Raw genomic sequence first — 16,273 nt, forward strand, 5'->3', positions numbered from 1 at the left:
TGGGTCATCTTGTGAAGATGAAGATCCGGAGACATCGGCTACGCGAGTCCAGTCGGACCTAGGTTCAAGTTCAAGTTCTAGCCCGACCAGGTTTATCTTCGTGGATGCCGGCCTAGACTCGCCGGTCTCACACCCGGGACATTGGATATGGAGATGAGCCTCAGAGCCGCGTACAGACAGTGTGAAAGTGTAGTGTCGGCCACACGCCATGGTTGCCTGACCCAGAGACACAGGTTCTAAAAACAGCTTCGTGCTTCCCGTCGTTCATGGGAGAGAGAGGGCCTGAGCCCCATTTGGAACTGGAACTGGAGCTGGGTTGGGTTTGGGGGCGCAATGACCGCATATCAAAATGCATGTCATGCGCTTGGACGGATGGGGCAGTGGTTACTAGTACTCGGGTACGTAGGACGTGATCGCTTTTTTTATCTTCTTCTTTGGGCGTTGCTTTGGCTTGCTTTATGGGAAGTTTACTACAGTGTGGTTTTTATTCCATGGGGTCTTGCGAGGATCCTCGTGTCGTGGGGGGGGGGGGTTTCATGTCACTTCCTGCTTAATGGGGTAAGGTACCGAAGGTACTTTGCATTGACATCTGAAGATATCATGATGGGGACACTGTGCTTATTGAGTGAAGGCTTGGCAGTATTTTAATGTGGACCATGAGAAAACGAGCATGAATCATAGGTTCACTTGCGGATTATCTACGAAGTCAAAGTATACGATGGCCCATTCATGTAACTTGAACGGGACAACACGAGGCGCAACACGCAATGGCATTGCCAATTGGCATTACTTCATCGGTGAGAATTGATTGCGCCATATCCATATCCATATCGATATCCATCCAGGCCTGAGACAAGACCGTTGTGTCCACAGTCAGAAAGGACCAACTGAAAGAGAGAAAGCGGTCACTTAGTTTAGATCAGGCCAGGCCAGGCCAGGTTAGGCCAGGAGTCTACAGAGGTACTGGAGAGTAGCCGACTTCACACCCTGGTCTGATCTGGTACAAATGGCAAAGGCCAACGACCGAGTGGTAAATTTAATACCGGGAAGAACGCTCCTCTGCGAACAGTTCCAGTGGGGACCGAAATCGGTGATAAACCCGAGACTATCCTCGATGGTTACAGCGGCTGCAGCCTCGCTGCAACTAAGGAATCAGGGCGTCGGCCAGGAAGGCCCAGTAAGCGAGCGCATGGTTAGACGGTTGAATCATGCCCCCGAGTTTGACTCTATTCAGCCAATGGGCGATCCCATGAAAATGGACGGGAATATGTAGAAAGACGGAGCGACTCCTGAGCCTCCGGAGAACGGATGTGATATTACACGGGACAGTGCGCAACCCCCTGCAGTGCAGGTGGGGAGAGAGGCTGGCCGTTGCCACCAGATCGTACCCAGGGTGTACCCATAGCCATAGGCATCTCCAGAGGCATATCCATTCGACAAGAAGCGTCTCCTCCCGCGTACATCAATTTGAAATTGCGGGCGCTGACAAGCCGACCACGTCGACAATGGGTGGAGCTGAGGAGGAGAGGAACGGCGCTTGGCGGGGTCGATTATCGTCGCAGGAATGGATCAAGATGGAGACAGACGGGGACTTTCTCTCGTGCAATTCCTACGGAGTACGGGTTTACTACGGATACTGTACTCTGTCAGGGTCGTAGGGTAGGCCGTAGGGTCAGTCGTAGGGTTCTCCCTCCCCTGCTGTTTTTTAAGGTACCTTTGTGTCCAAGTGTTTATTTTTTTTTCTTTTGCTTGATTTTTCGGGTCTTTTTATTTGTTTTTTTTCTGATTCTCGCTCGGCCGACGAGACTAAGAGACGTGGATGTGCGTGCTCACGCGAAAGATCCACTCTCGGCGTTAGGCCGCTTGTAACGCACTATGGAGTACTCCGTACACTCCATACTGTATGTATGTACACACAGTGTATCTCCATACCGAGTACCTCCATACGAGAGAAAGAGAGAGAGAGCCCCACGGCCGATCTAAATGGAGTTCTCCTCTTCCCGACCAAAACGGGAAACACGAGAGTTGGATAGTGTATTTGTGAAGAGGGTCGGGCGTCGCAAAGGTGGGAATGCTAAGCTTGCGATTTGTCGGAAGAGGAAAGCGAATTATGGCTAATCGGCTTGTCTGCGCCAAAAAGGTAAACTGACGAGGACGAGAGGGGGAAGCCGTGTGGGATCGACCTCCCCCCCAGCTGCAAGTCATCTCTCCCTTCCCATTTCCACTTTCCGTCGTCCTGTCAGGTCTTGGTGCAAAGTTGAATTCCCACTTAGTTTCCATACAATTCGGGGTAAACATCCCCGGCTCCGTTGGATGTCCGTGGCAGTTCCATCCATACTATGTTGTATCCAGCCCTACTTCTTCCCCTTTGTTTTGCTCGGTTTAATCTCGGTTGACTTTTAATATAATCCCCTGAACCCTATCCCCTATCCCCTACTTCCCTTGTCCATTTTTGCCGAGTGGCTATGCAAGATTCTTGTTGCCTCATGAGATATCGAAAATAAGGAACAAAGTGCGCGCGACTGAGTGGATCCGGACTCTTCCGGGATTTGAAGTCGGAGCTGTGGTGAATTTCGAGTGTGGAGTCCCGGACAACACTGGGTCCAAGGGAGTCCGTGCAGCCGAGATACGCGTCTGTTTCACTCATGACCGGGTACTCCATGATCCATGCGAATCGGCCGGGGCTACGATCTGGCGGTTCGATTCGAGAGTAGGCAACTGGGGGGGGGAGGGGAGGGGACTGCGCCTCTAACGGTTATTCCTGGGCTGCATTCCAAGGTGCTGCAGCACTTGACTGGAAAGAAGGGGGCAAGAGCACAGTCACAGCTGTGAACAGGGAATGGGTGGGCTGTAGGTTGCCACTAGAGTCAAAATCGAATGCAACGGCCTGTGCAAGTGACAAAGTACCAGATTGCGTGGACCCCGAGGAACAATGCAGCCAGTACTTGGCAGGTTGGGCTGTGCAGTGATCTCTTCAATATACTTTGCAGCCGATCCTCGAGCGCGTGCGGAGATAACGATGTCTCCTTTAGGCCGGGTGCAGATGGCTGGCCGCACGAGCTCCGGCTGAGATTAGACGCCAGTGCGCGTCTACTTTGGCCAGGATGAGAAGGATTTCCATGTGCAATCCTGGTAGGGAGGATGACTTGAACCCTGTCTAAGGAGTATAGGGGGGAGTTCAGTTAATACAGCAAGTATATCTATCCATGGATCAGACCTAGATATGCAGAAGATATAGTAGAGATGTGTATAAGTGTACCGTCTCTACTACTACCTAGGTACTCTGTACTAACTAAAAGACCGAACTCAACCGAACTTGAACGCTGATCTATAAGATACAATCTCCTATCCTCCCTCCAGTCACCGGGATATGCACTATCTTGGACTAATGAAATGGTTAGTCGACAACCTTCGCGCCACCCACTTGGGTCGCCTAACCCTGTTTAGGGGCGCGGCATCGACCGCGCCTTTTCTTTTGAGCTGAGGAGGTAAGATGATACTTTTTCCAGCCTTCTTGCTAACCTATACGTATACTCCGTAGACACATACACACCCTCCCCTACACAATACCCTATCAAGTGTCCCAAGGTTTCCAAGGTTCATACATAAATACACCCTATACGACCCACGTATCACGCAAATACCACACAACAGTGTCTATTTAACCCCCACCAACTCCATTACTCGGCGCTAGTATGTATGAACGCCCCACTCAAGCTTCACCCGCCCACGACTGGCCAAGTCACGGCGTGTGGCGATCGCCGCTAGGATTTCCCGCCCCATTTCGCGTGCCTTTCGCGCCCCGGTTACCGTGCAGGAGTGGGTTCGTCGTCGACATGGGTTTTGTGTCCTGGTGCGCTGTTCTGCTTTCCAAGACGCACGTTAAAATTAAAGAATCCATCCTGTGCCACATAAGGCGTGCGAATCACGGTCGATCATTCCTCGCTCCACGCTGGTCCTGGTCCTGGCGCTGGCAGAGAGCAGAGAAAGGGTAGGCTTACCCAAACACGCTAGTATACTGGGGGGTCTGCTCAATTTCTTCCACTAATCGGTGTTTCATGTTCTTCATGAGTGGTTCCCCTGATAGCGCGCGCGTCGAGGCAGCACGTTATGGATTCTGTAGAGAAGAACTACTCAGATTGGTCATTATTAGTAATGTAGGAGTAGATACATACTGTATGTCCGTACATACTAGTTACTTATCTATAGTTACTCCGTACCTGCTGTACCTGTACCCGTACCTGTACCCCCATGTCGATCAAGACCAAGTTAAGAATAGAAAAAAAAGGTTCGGCTGGGCACCAATGATGAAGGGCCGACGCATCTCCATTCGAGATGCAACCGGAAATGCAGAATGTGCAGCGATGAGAGAATCTCGCGTGCATGATCGGAGATGTTATCCTTGCTCAGGTGGCTTTTGCTTTTTTTTCATCACAAAGTACGGAGTACCTTGACGTTATATTTTACATATGTTATATGTTATATGAATATTATTATTATTATTATTTTTTTTTTAAAAAAAGAAAAGATTCCCTTTCAATTCCATCGGTTTACTCCGGAAAATCATTTGATTTCGGCTTCCCATTCTCCATTCGTGTTTTGGTTGATGTTTCGTTCTACTGATGCATACCGAGACTAAAATGACCTAGTCGATCACATAGTGTACCTGCGACAGAGGAACGACTGGTAACCAATAGATACCAACGTAGTCAAAAGACTCCAGGAACTCAGGTGGTTGCCTTTCTTTCGTCATAGGGGCGCGTGGTCTCAGGCCCGGAATGTTAGAACCGAGCTCACAAATGGAAAACAGGAAGTTAAACAAGCACAAAGCACAGAGCCAGAGCAAAGAGAGTAGAAAGCAAAGCCAAAAAAGCCAAACCACGAACCGCTGTAATACAGTATAATACACGGTAGTATAGTGTATACCAAGGCATTGTGGCCCCACCGCATGTCACTGCTGCATGGACCGCCAAGCCCTCCACTCTTTTCCCATCTAGATCCAGGGTCTCTGACGCACGAGGCAAAAACTACACCTGCAGGAATCTCAAAACGACAACGGCTACTGGGGCACTATGCTCTAGTCCGGATTCTGTTCTTTTTGATTTTCTTATTTTTTTTTTTTAATTTTTTAATTTTAATTTTTTGGGAGGTTCTTTTTAATTCGGGGGTTTTTTTTGGCAATGACATTTCGGATTTTGGATTTTAGTTCGCTTTTTCTTTACCATCGTGTGGATTAGTATCAGGATGGCCCATAGGCATGTGCTCCCCCTACAAATTGACTCGACCTCGTCACCCATCTATCTCTTTATTTATTTTTCTTCCTTTTCCTCTCGTCCTCTCCCCCTCCCCTCTCTCCTTCCTTGGGCTGGTTGAGGAAGCTGTGTCTTCCCCGACATTCGTTTTTTGATTATTCTTTTGCTTGTCTTGACTTGCAATACCAGCCCATTCCTCCTTCCCCTTCCTTTTTTGATAACCAAAAAGGGTGACTCGGGAATATTGTGGCTGTGACTATAGGTAAGGATTCTTTTAGGATTCTTTTTCCGAGACTACCTTATTTTTTTCTTGATCCATTCTTTATTACTTTATCTTGTCCCTCCAGATTATCAAATCGGAGAAATCGGAGATATAACAATGCCAGTGCTAATGCTGAAACTTGAACTTTATAGTTGAATGTTACCATCCGAACATTCGACCAATCCTATAAATCACCCAGAGACTTTGGAACATTGATTGTTGGACCCGCCATGGCTTTTCCTTTTCTGCGAGCCTTTGTTGCACTTTTGTGAGTGACAATTTTATTCCTTCCCCCCCCTTCTCCCGAATTTCATTTTGTCCTCTCAATGTGTGGTGCTTTTGTAATTTTTTTGCCACCTGCACGAGCTGCAGCTGACCTCAATAGTATCTATCGCTACGCTCGACTAGTAGTGAACTTGATCTCATTCTGGTCATTCAAGCCGATCCCGCCACCGGAGAACCCGAAACTCACTTCGCAGGATGTCACGGTTATCATCCCCACACTGGAGGGTTGTGGCGACGAATTGGTCGAGACGATCCGGTCCATTCTCGACAACCAACCCTACGAGATCTTGCTGGTAACCATCGAGGCCAACCGAAAGAAGGCTGAGCGCATGCTGTATGCTATGCCAGCCTCCAAATCTCGCATTCGCCTGTTCACCGTCACCCACCCGAATAAGCGCCGCCAAATGACGCGCGCGATCCCCGAAGTCCGAACCGCCATTACCTTGCTGGCCGACGACGACGTGAGCTGGCCTTCTACCGTGCTTCCGTGGGTTCTGGCCCCCTTTGAGAAGGATGACCGATACGGTGGAGTCGTGACGTGCCAGCGTCTGCGTCGCGCGGTGAACCCTAGTCTCTCGCAGCGGGTTTGGGGATATCTGGGAGCTTTATACCTGGAGCGTCGCAACTTTGACTGTGGCGCGACGACGAATATTGATGGGGGATTGCCGTGTATGTCGGGCCGAACGGTGGCATATCGAACGCAGATTCTTCAGAATGAGGGCTTTACTTATGGGTTCACTAACGAGGAGTGGTGGTGGGGAAAATACCAACTCAATGCGGATGACGACAACTTCATTACCCGCTGGATGGTCTCGCATGGCTGGGAGACTTATATGCAGTACCACCCGGAAGCGGAGGTGCTCACCACCTTGGAAGATAACCCCCGATTCTTGAAGCAATGCGCGCGCTGGTCCCGAAGTAACTGGCGGAGTAATCTCACCAGTATGTTCCACGAGAAGCACATTTGGTAGTAAGTGAAACCCTCATTTCTTTTCCCCTTCCCTTTCCCCTTCAACGGAGTACTATTGTTTGATTTGATTTCCCCTCCATTTGCCAATTGCCTCTGGTCATGGCTTTTCCTGGGTGGGCCTTGCCTAGACGCCTGTCCCAGTTTAGCAAAGATCGGACCTGAGCTGGTGTGGGAGATGTGGTAGATCTGCTCTGGCCCCCCTCGTTTATCTTTGGTTTCTGATTCACGTTTTGTGTTTTACCCTTACGTGTTTTATTATGCTTTTCTTTTTATTTTTCTTTCCCCTTCTTTACTTTCCACGTTTTCAGCCGCAGCTAACCTGTCGTGCAGTCGTCAGCCCTGGAGCGCCTATGCGGTACACTTGACAACTTTGTCGCCGCCGGCCCTGTTGGGAGACCTCCTTTTGGTCTGGTTGTGCCACAAGGCTACCATTACTTGGGGCGACGCATCTCATGCTCGTGCAATGATGGCTCTAGGCTTGTGGATGTTCACTAGCAAGTGGATCAAGCTACTGGGTCACTATATTCGGTACCCGGTTGACCTTCTCCTATTACCCATCTCTGTTATATTCGGTTATTTCCACGGAGCAATCAAGATGTATGCTGTGATGACCTTGAATGTGGTAAGTAATGTATTATTCTGCTCATTTCCTGCTCATTTTTTTTTATTTTGTCTTTGTTTGTCGTGTGGGAAAGCAAAAAGGAAGAGTGGGCTGCCTAAGCGTCAGCCCCTCTTCTTGCCTTTTCCGTATTGGCCCTTGGTTCTTCCTATGATATGCTCGCCTCACAACGCTTTGATCACAACTCCTCCCTCGTGCAGATGCCCTTATCCACCATTGTCCCGTGTGTGAAAAGCTGCGTTTTACAGTTTTCCCTGTGTTTTGTGTTTTGTGTTTTTTTTTTTCTGTTACCCCACCCCACCCATTTTTGCCTGCCTTAGGGTGATTCCTCTGATTCGTCTGCTGGATACTCCGTACCATTCGGTGGTTCTTCCCATCGACCCATCTCAACTTGATATGCATCCAAGCACTCTTTCACTTTTCCTGGAATTAGTCGCTGACCATCCACCTGCACAGACAACATGGGGTAGCCGTGACGGCGCTGATGACTATGACGCCGAGCGTATGAAGAAGCGCACCGATGCGGATCGCAAGAATTTGAAGCAGCCCTATTATCCAAGCTACTTCACCAAATAAAAACATTGCATACACACCATCCGAGTCATCATATCACATCATAACCGCCGCCCCCTCAACTCAACTTTGGCCACGATGGAGACCATCTCCGTCTCCGTCTCCGCCCCCTCCTGCAACCCCCACCCCAGTTTCCCTTTGTGGGAAGGAGTCTTTACCTGTGGCATGTGCTTTTTCAATTCGAAATATCTCGGGGATCACACATGCCGCAGAGTCCCCCCCCCCCGATAAAGCGGGATCCCCATGTCCACGTCTCCCTCCATGCACGAGCACGGCGAATAAGATGTGCTCAGCGACTGGGACTTTTTTCACCCTTTGTGATCAATTTTCGATTTCGATTTTGTCTAATTTTCTTTTTTTTCTATTCTTTGTTTTTACGATGTTATGCCGTGATGATATTTCTTTGACTATGCCAAACCCGACATGGTCCCTTTCCCCTTCGTTCTCCTTCTCTGCGCGTTTCGGCTTCAGTTTTCGATCTTGGTCCCGATCCCGATCCCGATCTCGATTTTTAGATGCGTCCAGTCCAGCGCTTTCCTTTTCGAAGCGTTCCTTTCCTCGTGACAGGTTGGATCCTACAGTTGCCAATTCAAAACCCACCACGGGACCTTGCTCATTGCGTGCAGCTGGGGCTAGGCCCTTATGACGTGGGTGTGACTCTGCAGGCCCTGAGAGAGGCAAAGAACAACATCTCGTCCCCCTCCTACCAGTTTTGTGAGATCCGACAGACCTGATATGTGATACCATGGCAACGTTTGCCATTCGTGCGCTTACGGTTATTATTATTTTTCTTCCTCGTGGAATTCTTCTTTTTTTTTTCTTCGCTCTTCTGCGTACCATTGGTTCGCTCTTATCAATTTCGAGAGCGAACAAAAAAAACAACCTCAAAAGCAAAAAAGCACACCAAAAACAAAATGGGCGGCTAACGTTTGTCATTTGAGCCTTGAAGGCTTCTTGTTTTCTTCCCTTTCACTTTCGGATTCTTCTCTTTTTTCCCTTTCTTCGGAATCCCTTTCCTTCTTGTGTAAATTACAAAAGCATGGGCGGCTGTCATTGCTTTTTTATTTTCCATTCTTTTTTTTTCTTCTGGGAAATGTTCTCTTGCGCGTTGCATATCATCTCATGCTCTTCTGCTGGCTTGATTCCCCTTTCTTTTCTGGCGATAGCATTTGAAATGTCTTCCTCATTTGAATTTGGCAATTTTCTTCTTCTTTCCATCTCTTTCCATCTTTCACGTTGCTTTGCTTTTGACTTGACTTGATTCTAGATGCAATCTGGGAGGCTCTTGTAATTTGTTATCTCTTCAGGTCGGTTTTTGGAAACTGCTGTTGATAATTTTTAATCAACTGGAACCCATGCAGCATAAGTGCTACTTCAAGCTCTCTTTTTTTTCTTATAGGCTCGTTCGTAGGATATCAGATTCAGCTAGTCTATCTCAGCTAGTATAGTTCAGCTAGTTCAGCTCCCATCCCAAGCGAGACAAGACTGGTGTCATCGTACATATGCTCCGACCATGGCGTCCAGTTCTGATGCAATCCTGCAGCGGAACGTCGGCACGGCTGAAACTGTAAAAGAGCTGTCAACACAAATAGGAGCGATCAGTCCCGACAACCGGAATGAGGAGAATCATTTTGAAAGTAAGTAAAGTAAGTAAAATAGTTATAAAAAAAAACATGCAGGAGACTATGTTATTCTACACTACTCTATAATACATACCTAGGTATGATATAATGTTTAACATGAATGTATACTCCAAAGGCGGCGGCGATCGGGCCGAGACTCCAAAAAAGTTCCGCTCACACGATTTCTCCGCAACGAACTTCCCCCATCCCATTCGTTGCTTCATCCCCCCTCATGGCTTTCTCCCGCGTTGCGTTACCGTTGCGACAGGCTTCGGTCACACGAAATGTTTTATCTCGCCACATCCACTCCTCGCCTTTGAGAGCGGCCATCGCCCACCCCATCACAGCCCAAGGCCCTCCGCCGAAAGCTCCGACCCCAGCGGAAGCTTTTAGGGAGTCAGCTGCGCAGAGCAATGCAGGATCTGCGGGAGAGGAATCACAACCGAATAGAGCGAATGCCTCGCTGAAGAAGCGTTTCTGGAAGGATGTTCATGTTCATGGGAAACCTGGTATGTATGGGTTGGCCAGCCGGATTGCGCTTGATGGTTGATTTGCGTGTCTATGGTATATCGCCATTGCCATCGCCATCGCCATCGCCATCGTATCGAATTACTTCGTCCCTATCCCGGCTTCATTTCATCGTGCTGTGAATGTACGCTAATTCGTTTTTTCATCTTCTTTTTTTTTCAGGAGAATATCAAGTACTGCTTGACAAACGGCCCGTCCGAACCCCGAACAAGGACATCCTCTCCATCCCACCAACAAAGCCACATCTAGCCCACGCCATCGCTCTAGAATGGGACGTCATGACCTCCGCCCAACAAGCCTTGAAAAGCCACCTCATCCCGCTGACCTCCCTCGCCGCGCGCGCCGAGGACATCATCCGGGAAGAAGCCAAGGGCGTCACCACCACCCGCGACCAAATCCTCACGACAGCCATGCGCTACCTCGAGACGGATACTTTGCTTTGCTGGGAGCCAGAGCGGGAGCGACACCCGATGGAGTGCCAGAATGAGAAGGGCGAGTACATTGAGAGTCTACGGGAGATCCAGGTCCGTGTTTCCAAGGATATTATGAGCTTCCTGTCTACGAAGGTCTGGCCTGGTCTTGAGATTGTTCCTATCCTGGATACGCAGAGTATTCTCCCCGTTGCGCAGCCTCAGGCTACGCAGGAGGCTATTCGTGCTTGGGTGCGGGGACTTGCTGCGCATGATTTGGCGGGTTTGGAGAGGGGGATTCTTGCTTCGAAGAGTCTTCTTGTTGCGGTTCGGTTGGTTGCGGAGTGGAGTGAGAATTTCCGCCATGTTCAGCGCGATGGGAAGAAATTTGGACTGGAAGAGGCGGCTGAGGCTTCGAGTCTGGAAGTGAAGTGGCAGACTGATATGTGGGGGGGAGGTTGAGGATACTCATGATGTTAATAAGGAGGATTTGAAGAGGCAGTTGGGTAGTGTGGTGATTTTGGTTAGTGGTGAAACGAGATAGGGATGGAGAGAGAGAGAGAGAGAGAGAGAGAGAGAGAGAGCTGTATCATAGAGAATGTACCATCAACATCAACCTGTATCATGCTATCCCCATCCCCGCCACCTGCAGTCCGAGTGCAAGGAGTGGTTGTATACTTTGAAAAGCGGCGTCTGCCAAGGCGGAGTGATCGTCCTCTCGAGGGGAGAAAATAACCCTGAACCCTTTTCTCTCTTCTCCAGCTTCCTCCACCGTGTATGAATCATGTCTGATCGGCCAGAAGGGTATGTTCCAGTTGTTCCCTATGTTTTCCCTCCTACTTTGGTTGTTGTCCCTCTGTTGTCCCTCTGTGGTCCCTCTGTTGTCCCCCCTCAAGGTGGTTCCAACGGATGACGTGCCACGGTTGTGTTCGGCTGTCAACTCGCCTTCGACCAGAGTCGATTGAGTCCCTGACGAAAGTGGCTCGAAAGCTTCGTCTTGCCGCGTCACTGGCGGATCCCTTGGGAGAATAAGAAAGAAAACATTCGCATCGGATCTGCCAGTCAGCCAGCTGCGACCTACCACGCTTATATCACATGGGAATCGTCCACTAATATGCTGTCTTCCAGGCACAAACACAAGCGCTCGCGCAGCGCCCTGGCACTTTCCCTTTTACACCGCGATAAATCCAGAGGTCAGGGTGAAGACAAGGAAGACAGCGACAAAGCTTCGGTCGGATCAACTTCCTCTGGAAATGGCTCCCCCTCCTTGAAGCACACCCGCAGTAACAGCCGCCACACTTCTCAAACTCGCAAGGCCTCCCTCGATCCTACATCCCCCCCAACCTCTGGCGTCCCCCTCCAACATATCCCCTCCAATCAGAGCATCCAGAGCTCCCACGCTGATAGCGTGACCGGATTGGACAAAGGTGCGGTCACATCCGCGCCTCAGCCGGAGACTACCAGCATGTCCCTAGATCAGTCGGTGCGGACCTTCCGCTTGTTCGAGATCCTGCGAAGCGGCGATACAACGGCGATTTCCAAGGCGATTAAGGAATCCCAGGATCCTCAGGTTGCGAATCGCTTGTACGGTACCACGATCCTGCACCTAGCCTTGCAGTGCGCTGAGCCCCAGGTCGTCGAGTTCGTGTTATCATCCGGTGACGATCAGTGTATCAACGAGCAAGATCGGGAGGGAAATACCCCTCTCCATCTCGCCGCGCAACTTGGCCGTGTCTCTCTCATTCGAGAACTACTGAACCGAGACTCGCTCAATGATGCGATCGTCAACTACCGCGGCCAGACTGCGCTAGACGTCGCACGTACCCCGGAGATCTTCCAGCAACTTCAACTAGCCCGCTCGCTCTTCATCGACAATAAGACGCAGGAGATCCAAGTCCTGCTCGCGAAGAAAGACTACGAGAACTTGGAGAAGCTCTTGGAGGAACCCCGCGCGGAGGGAATCTTGGACGTCAACGCCCTGGACTTGGTCACTGACCCCACCACCGTGCAGACTGGGGGAACTTTGCTGCATGAGGGTGCTCGCAACAAGGACTCGCAGCTCATTCAAATACTCTTGACTCACGGGGCGGATCCTTTCCGCCGTGATAAGAAGGGCAAGTTGCCGCAGGATGTCACCAAGGATGATAAGACTCGCGCCCTCCTTAAGAAATCCCCCGCTGCGGTGATCGCTCAACGGGGTATTCAGGAGAGAGCCATTCTTGGTAACAACAACGCTCAGGGTCTATCGGCTCGGGCCTCGATCGGTGGCGAGGCGCCTCTTGCTGGCAAGGATGCTCGTGAAATGAGAGGATATCTTAAGAAATGGACCAACTATACCAGTGGGTATAAGTTGCGGTGGTTTGTCTTGGAGGATGGCGTTTTGAGCTATTATAAGCATCAGGGTAGGCTTTCCCCTTCCTTTCCCTTCCCTTCCCTTCCCTTCCAGGCTGGTCTAATAAGTTTTGTCCAGATGATATTGGCTCGGCTTGCCGTGGCGCTATTAATATGAGAATTGCCCGACTCAACATGGATGCACAGGATAAGACTCGATTTGAGATTCACGGGAAATCATCTGTCAAGTATCATCTCAAGGCAAACCATGTCGTCGAGGCCAAACGCTGGTTCTGGTCGCTGAACAACGCGATCCAATGGGCTAAAGATGAGGCCAAGGAAGAGGAACGGCAGCGCAATCAGAATGCCGAGGTCCTTCGCCAGGCAAAGATGGACCAGAGCGAAGGTCGTTCAGTTGGAACTCCATCCGAGTCCGGTCTAAGTCACCGTCCCAGCACAAAGAGTCTCGCCCCTCCATCCACTCTAGCCGTGCCTGGTAACAGCATCACACGACTGAGCACTCATGCCTCGCGCACAACACTTGAAACCACCCCCGAGGATGAGGTAAGCTCAGCATATGGTTCTCTGGACCAAAGCACGAATGAAGTCAACAGAGTCACCAGCCATGCCACAACGATGCCTGATGGTGATGGCAACGATGATGATGAGGAATTTTACGACTACGCTTCTAGCCACGAGGCTCCTGCGGAGGATAAGGATGCCCTGAACATCACCGCGCAGTCTGCGAAGCTCCAGCTGGATCTCCTGGCGAATGTCACTGCCTCACTGCAGGCGGAACGGACTAAGAATCCTGGCACCTCAATTGGGGACCCTTCCTTTGAGCAGGCTCTCGGTGCTTATGAAGGTGCGGTCAGTAGTCTCAAGGGACTGGTTCAAAGCCTTCTCAAGATCTCGCGGGATCGTGATTCCTATTGGCAATACCGATTGAACAGGGAGGAACATCTGCGCCAAATGTGGGAGGAAAGCATGGCACGCGTCGCTCAAGAACACGAAGAGCTTCAGTCCAAGATGGGCGAGTCGGAAGAGAAGCGGAAACGAACCAAGCGGGCCCTCAAGGAGGCACTGGAAAATGCAACAGCTGCCAGCCGCTCAACTAGCGACCCGCCTTCTCGTGCACCTGCCGATAATCAGGATACGCTAGAGGAGAGTCAAGAGGATTTCCGTGACGCAGACGCACACCAGGAAGACGGAGAGGCATCGACTCAACTTGCTGCCCGTCCTACCCTCAGCCGCAAGCACTCTACCCTGTCGAAAATCAGCAGTCTTTGTGATTCTGAGTCGGATGGGGACGAGTTCTTCGATGCCATTGATGCGGGAGATATTGAAGTCGAGGATATGACTCAGGGGGGAGTCTCAAGAGACGAAGGAGCCTGAAGATGAAAGTGCACAGGCTCGTAATGATAAGGTTGCTGTCATTGCACCCTCATTTAAGGGCTACGAAGAACCTGTACGACAAAGACTCAAGATGGACAATGATAATCGTCCCAAGATTGGCCTGTGGGTAAGTAAACCTGCCGATGATATAACGCCTTGAATCTGACTCCTGTGGAAAACGCAAATGGCTAACCAACGGTTTTTTTTTTTAGGGAATCTTGAAATCCATGATTGGAAAGGACATGACCAAGATGACTCTGCCGGTATCTTTCAACGAGCCAACATCCCTACTTCAACGTGTTGCAGAGGATCTGGAATACACCGATCTCCTTGATATTGCTGCCGACCGATCAGACTCGATGGAACGCCTGCTATACGTGGCATCATACGCTGCAAGCGAATACGCGTCAACAATTGGCCGTGTTGCAAAGCCCTTCAACCCCCTGCTCGGTGAAACTTTTGAGTACGTCCGGCCTGACAAGGGCTACCGGTTCTTCGTGGAGCAAGTCAGTCATCACCCGCCGATTGGAGCTGCATGGGCCGAATCGCCCAAATGGGATTACTGGGGCGAGTCGTCTCTCAAGTCCAAGTTCTACGGCAAATCGTTCGACATCAACCTATTGGGCACATGGTTCCTCAAACTCCGACCCATCACCGGCGGCGAGGAACTCTACACTTGGAAAAAGGTCACCTCCTCCGTCATCGGTATCATCACCGGAAACCCCACCGTCGACAACTACGGCCTGATGGAAATCAAAAACCACACCACCGGCGAAGTCTGCTATCTCGACTTCAAGCCCCGCGGCTGGAAAGCCTCCTCCGCCTATCAAGTCGCCGGAAAAGTCGTCGACGCAACTGGCTCTCCAAAATGGAGTATCGGCGGCCGCTGGAACGACAAGATCTACGCCCGCCACACACCCGGCTTCGAAGCACCCGTCTCAGGCCAAGACCCCGACTCCGCAAAGACCCTCCTAGTCTGGCAGGCACACGCTCGTCCCACAGGCGTACCATTCAACCTAACCCCCTTCGTGATCACGCTGAATGCACTACCCGACAGCCTGAAGGAATACTTACCTCCGACGGATACGCGCCTGCGTCCTGATCAGCGCGCGATGGAGGATGGCGAGTACGATCTTGCCGCGGACGAGAAACACCGCGTGGAAGAGAAGCAGCGTGCTAAGCGGCGCGAACGCGAGACAAGAGGCGAGACGTATGAGCCGCAGTGGTTCGTTCGCGACAGGTGTCCCGTCACGGGTGAGGAGTTCTGGGCTCATAATGGGAAATATTGGTCTAGTCGTGACGCGCGGGATTGGAGTCGGTCTGAGGATATTTTTTGATTGGGTGTGGGTGCGTGTGCGTGTGTGTGAGTGATTGCCTTTTCCTATGTAATTTACTTTTTACTTCGGTTTTGGTTGTGGTTGTGGTTTGGTTCATGAATACACGATTCTTGACTTCAAGTTGTTCATATCACGTTAGTGTTTAAATTCACCTTTTTTTTGGTCTATATCACTTGAGTCTTGCTGAGATGGGCGAGGTTGGGGGCGAGGTTGAGGGCGAGGTCGAGATTCAGATTGAGGCCTCGCTCAAATTATCCTTGCCTCTGTAGCTACACAATAACCTTCAAGTTGGAATGAGACAGGATCCATTCAGACTCGGATACTGAGAGTTATCGTTACAACAAGGGCTGTCACAAAGACACCAAACGATGTGAAGAGCCTATCGGGTTAGATATCTCTAGTTCTTCTTATTAAAAGCGATCGTTATGAATACTGTTTATACGCCTGTGGTTCCAGGCACCCACATCCATGGATACACCACAGCGTCGAGGTAACTTCATCTGATCATCACCTACTGCTATGTACTCCATCATGATACCCTCCAATAAATACATTATACTAACCTCGTACTCGCACGCGCTGTAGTGAACATTCTGATAAGTACAGTATGTCGGAACAACGTTCGAAGCCAATCCAATTCAATTCCAGGTCATGCAGACCAAGACAAGCTTACAGCCCTGCTTACGGCG

At 50.3% G+C, this 16,273-nt stretch overlaps 2 protein-coding genes across 2 annotated transcripts; both read left to right on the forward strand.

Moving 5' to 3' along the window:
* Positions 1–5,840: 5,840 nt before the first annotated feature.
* N7533_013199 (glycosyltransferase family 2 protein) lies at positions 5,841–7,964 on the forward strand (the record flags this gene model as incomplete). Its single annotated transcript, XM_057109849.1, has 3 exons — positions 5,841–6,769; positions 7,100–7,391; positions 7,845–7,964. The coding sequence occupies 3 exons, from the start codon at positions 5,841–5,843 to the stop codon at positions 7,962–7,964; spliced, it is 1,341 nt and encodes a 446-aa protein (XP_056953434.1).
* A 1,851-nt stretch (positions 7,965–9,815) lies between these two features.
* Positions 9,816–15,584, forward strand: N7533_013200 (ATP12 ATPase F1F0-assembly protein; the record flags this gene model as incomplete). The annotated part of the gene is made up of 6 exons (XM_057109850.1): positions 9,816–10,092; positions 10,274–10,967; positions 11,650–12,923; positions 12,992–14,199; positions 14,225–14,374; positions 14,460–15,584. The coding sequence occupies 6 exons, from the start codon at positions 9,816–9,818 to the stop codon at positions 15,582–15,584; spliced, it is 4,728 nt and encodes a 1,575-aa protein (XP_056953435.1).
* Between the last annotated feature and the right edge of the window lie 689 nt (positions 15,585–16,273).

The sequence above is a fragment of the Penicillium manginii genome (assembly GCF_028828005.1).
Source record: "Penicillium manginii strain IBT 31320 chromosome Unknown utg000010l:1.0-1143873.0:1.0-1144522.0, whole genome shotgun sequence".
In the NCBI taxonomy this organism is placed as follows: domain Eukaryota; kingdom Fungi; phylum Ascomycota; class Eurotiomycetes; order Eurotiales; family Aspergillaceae; genus Penicillium; species Penicillium manginii.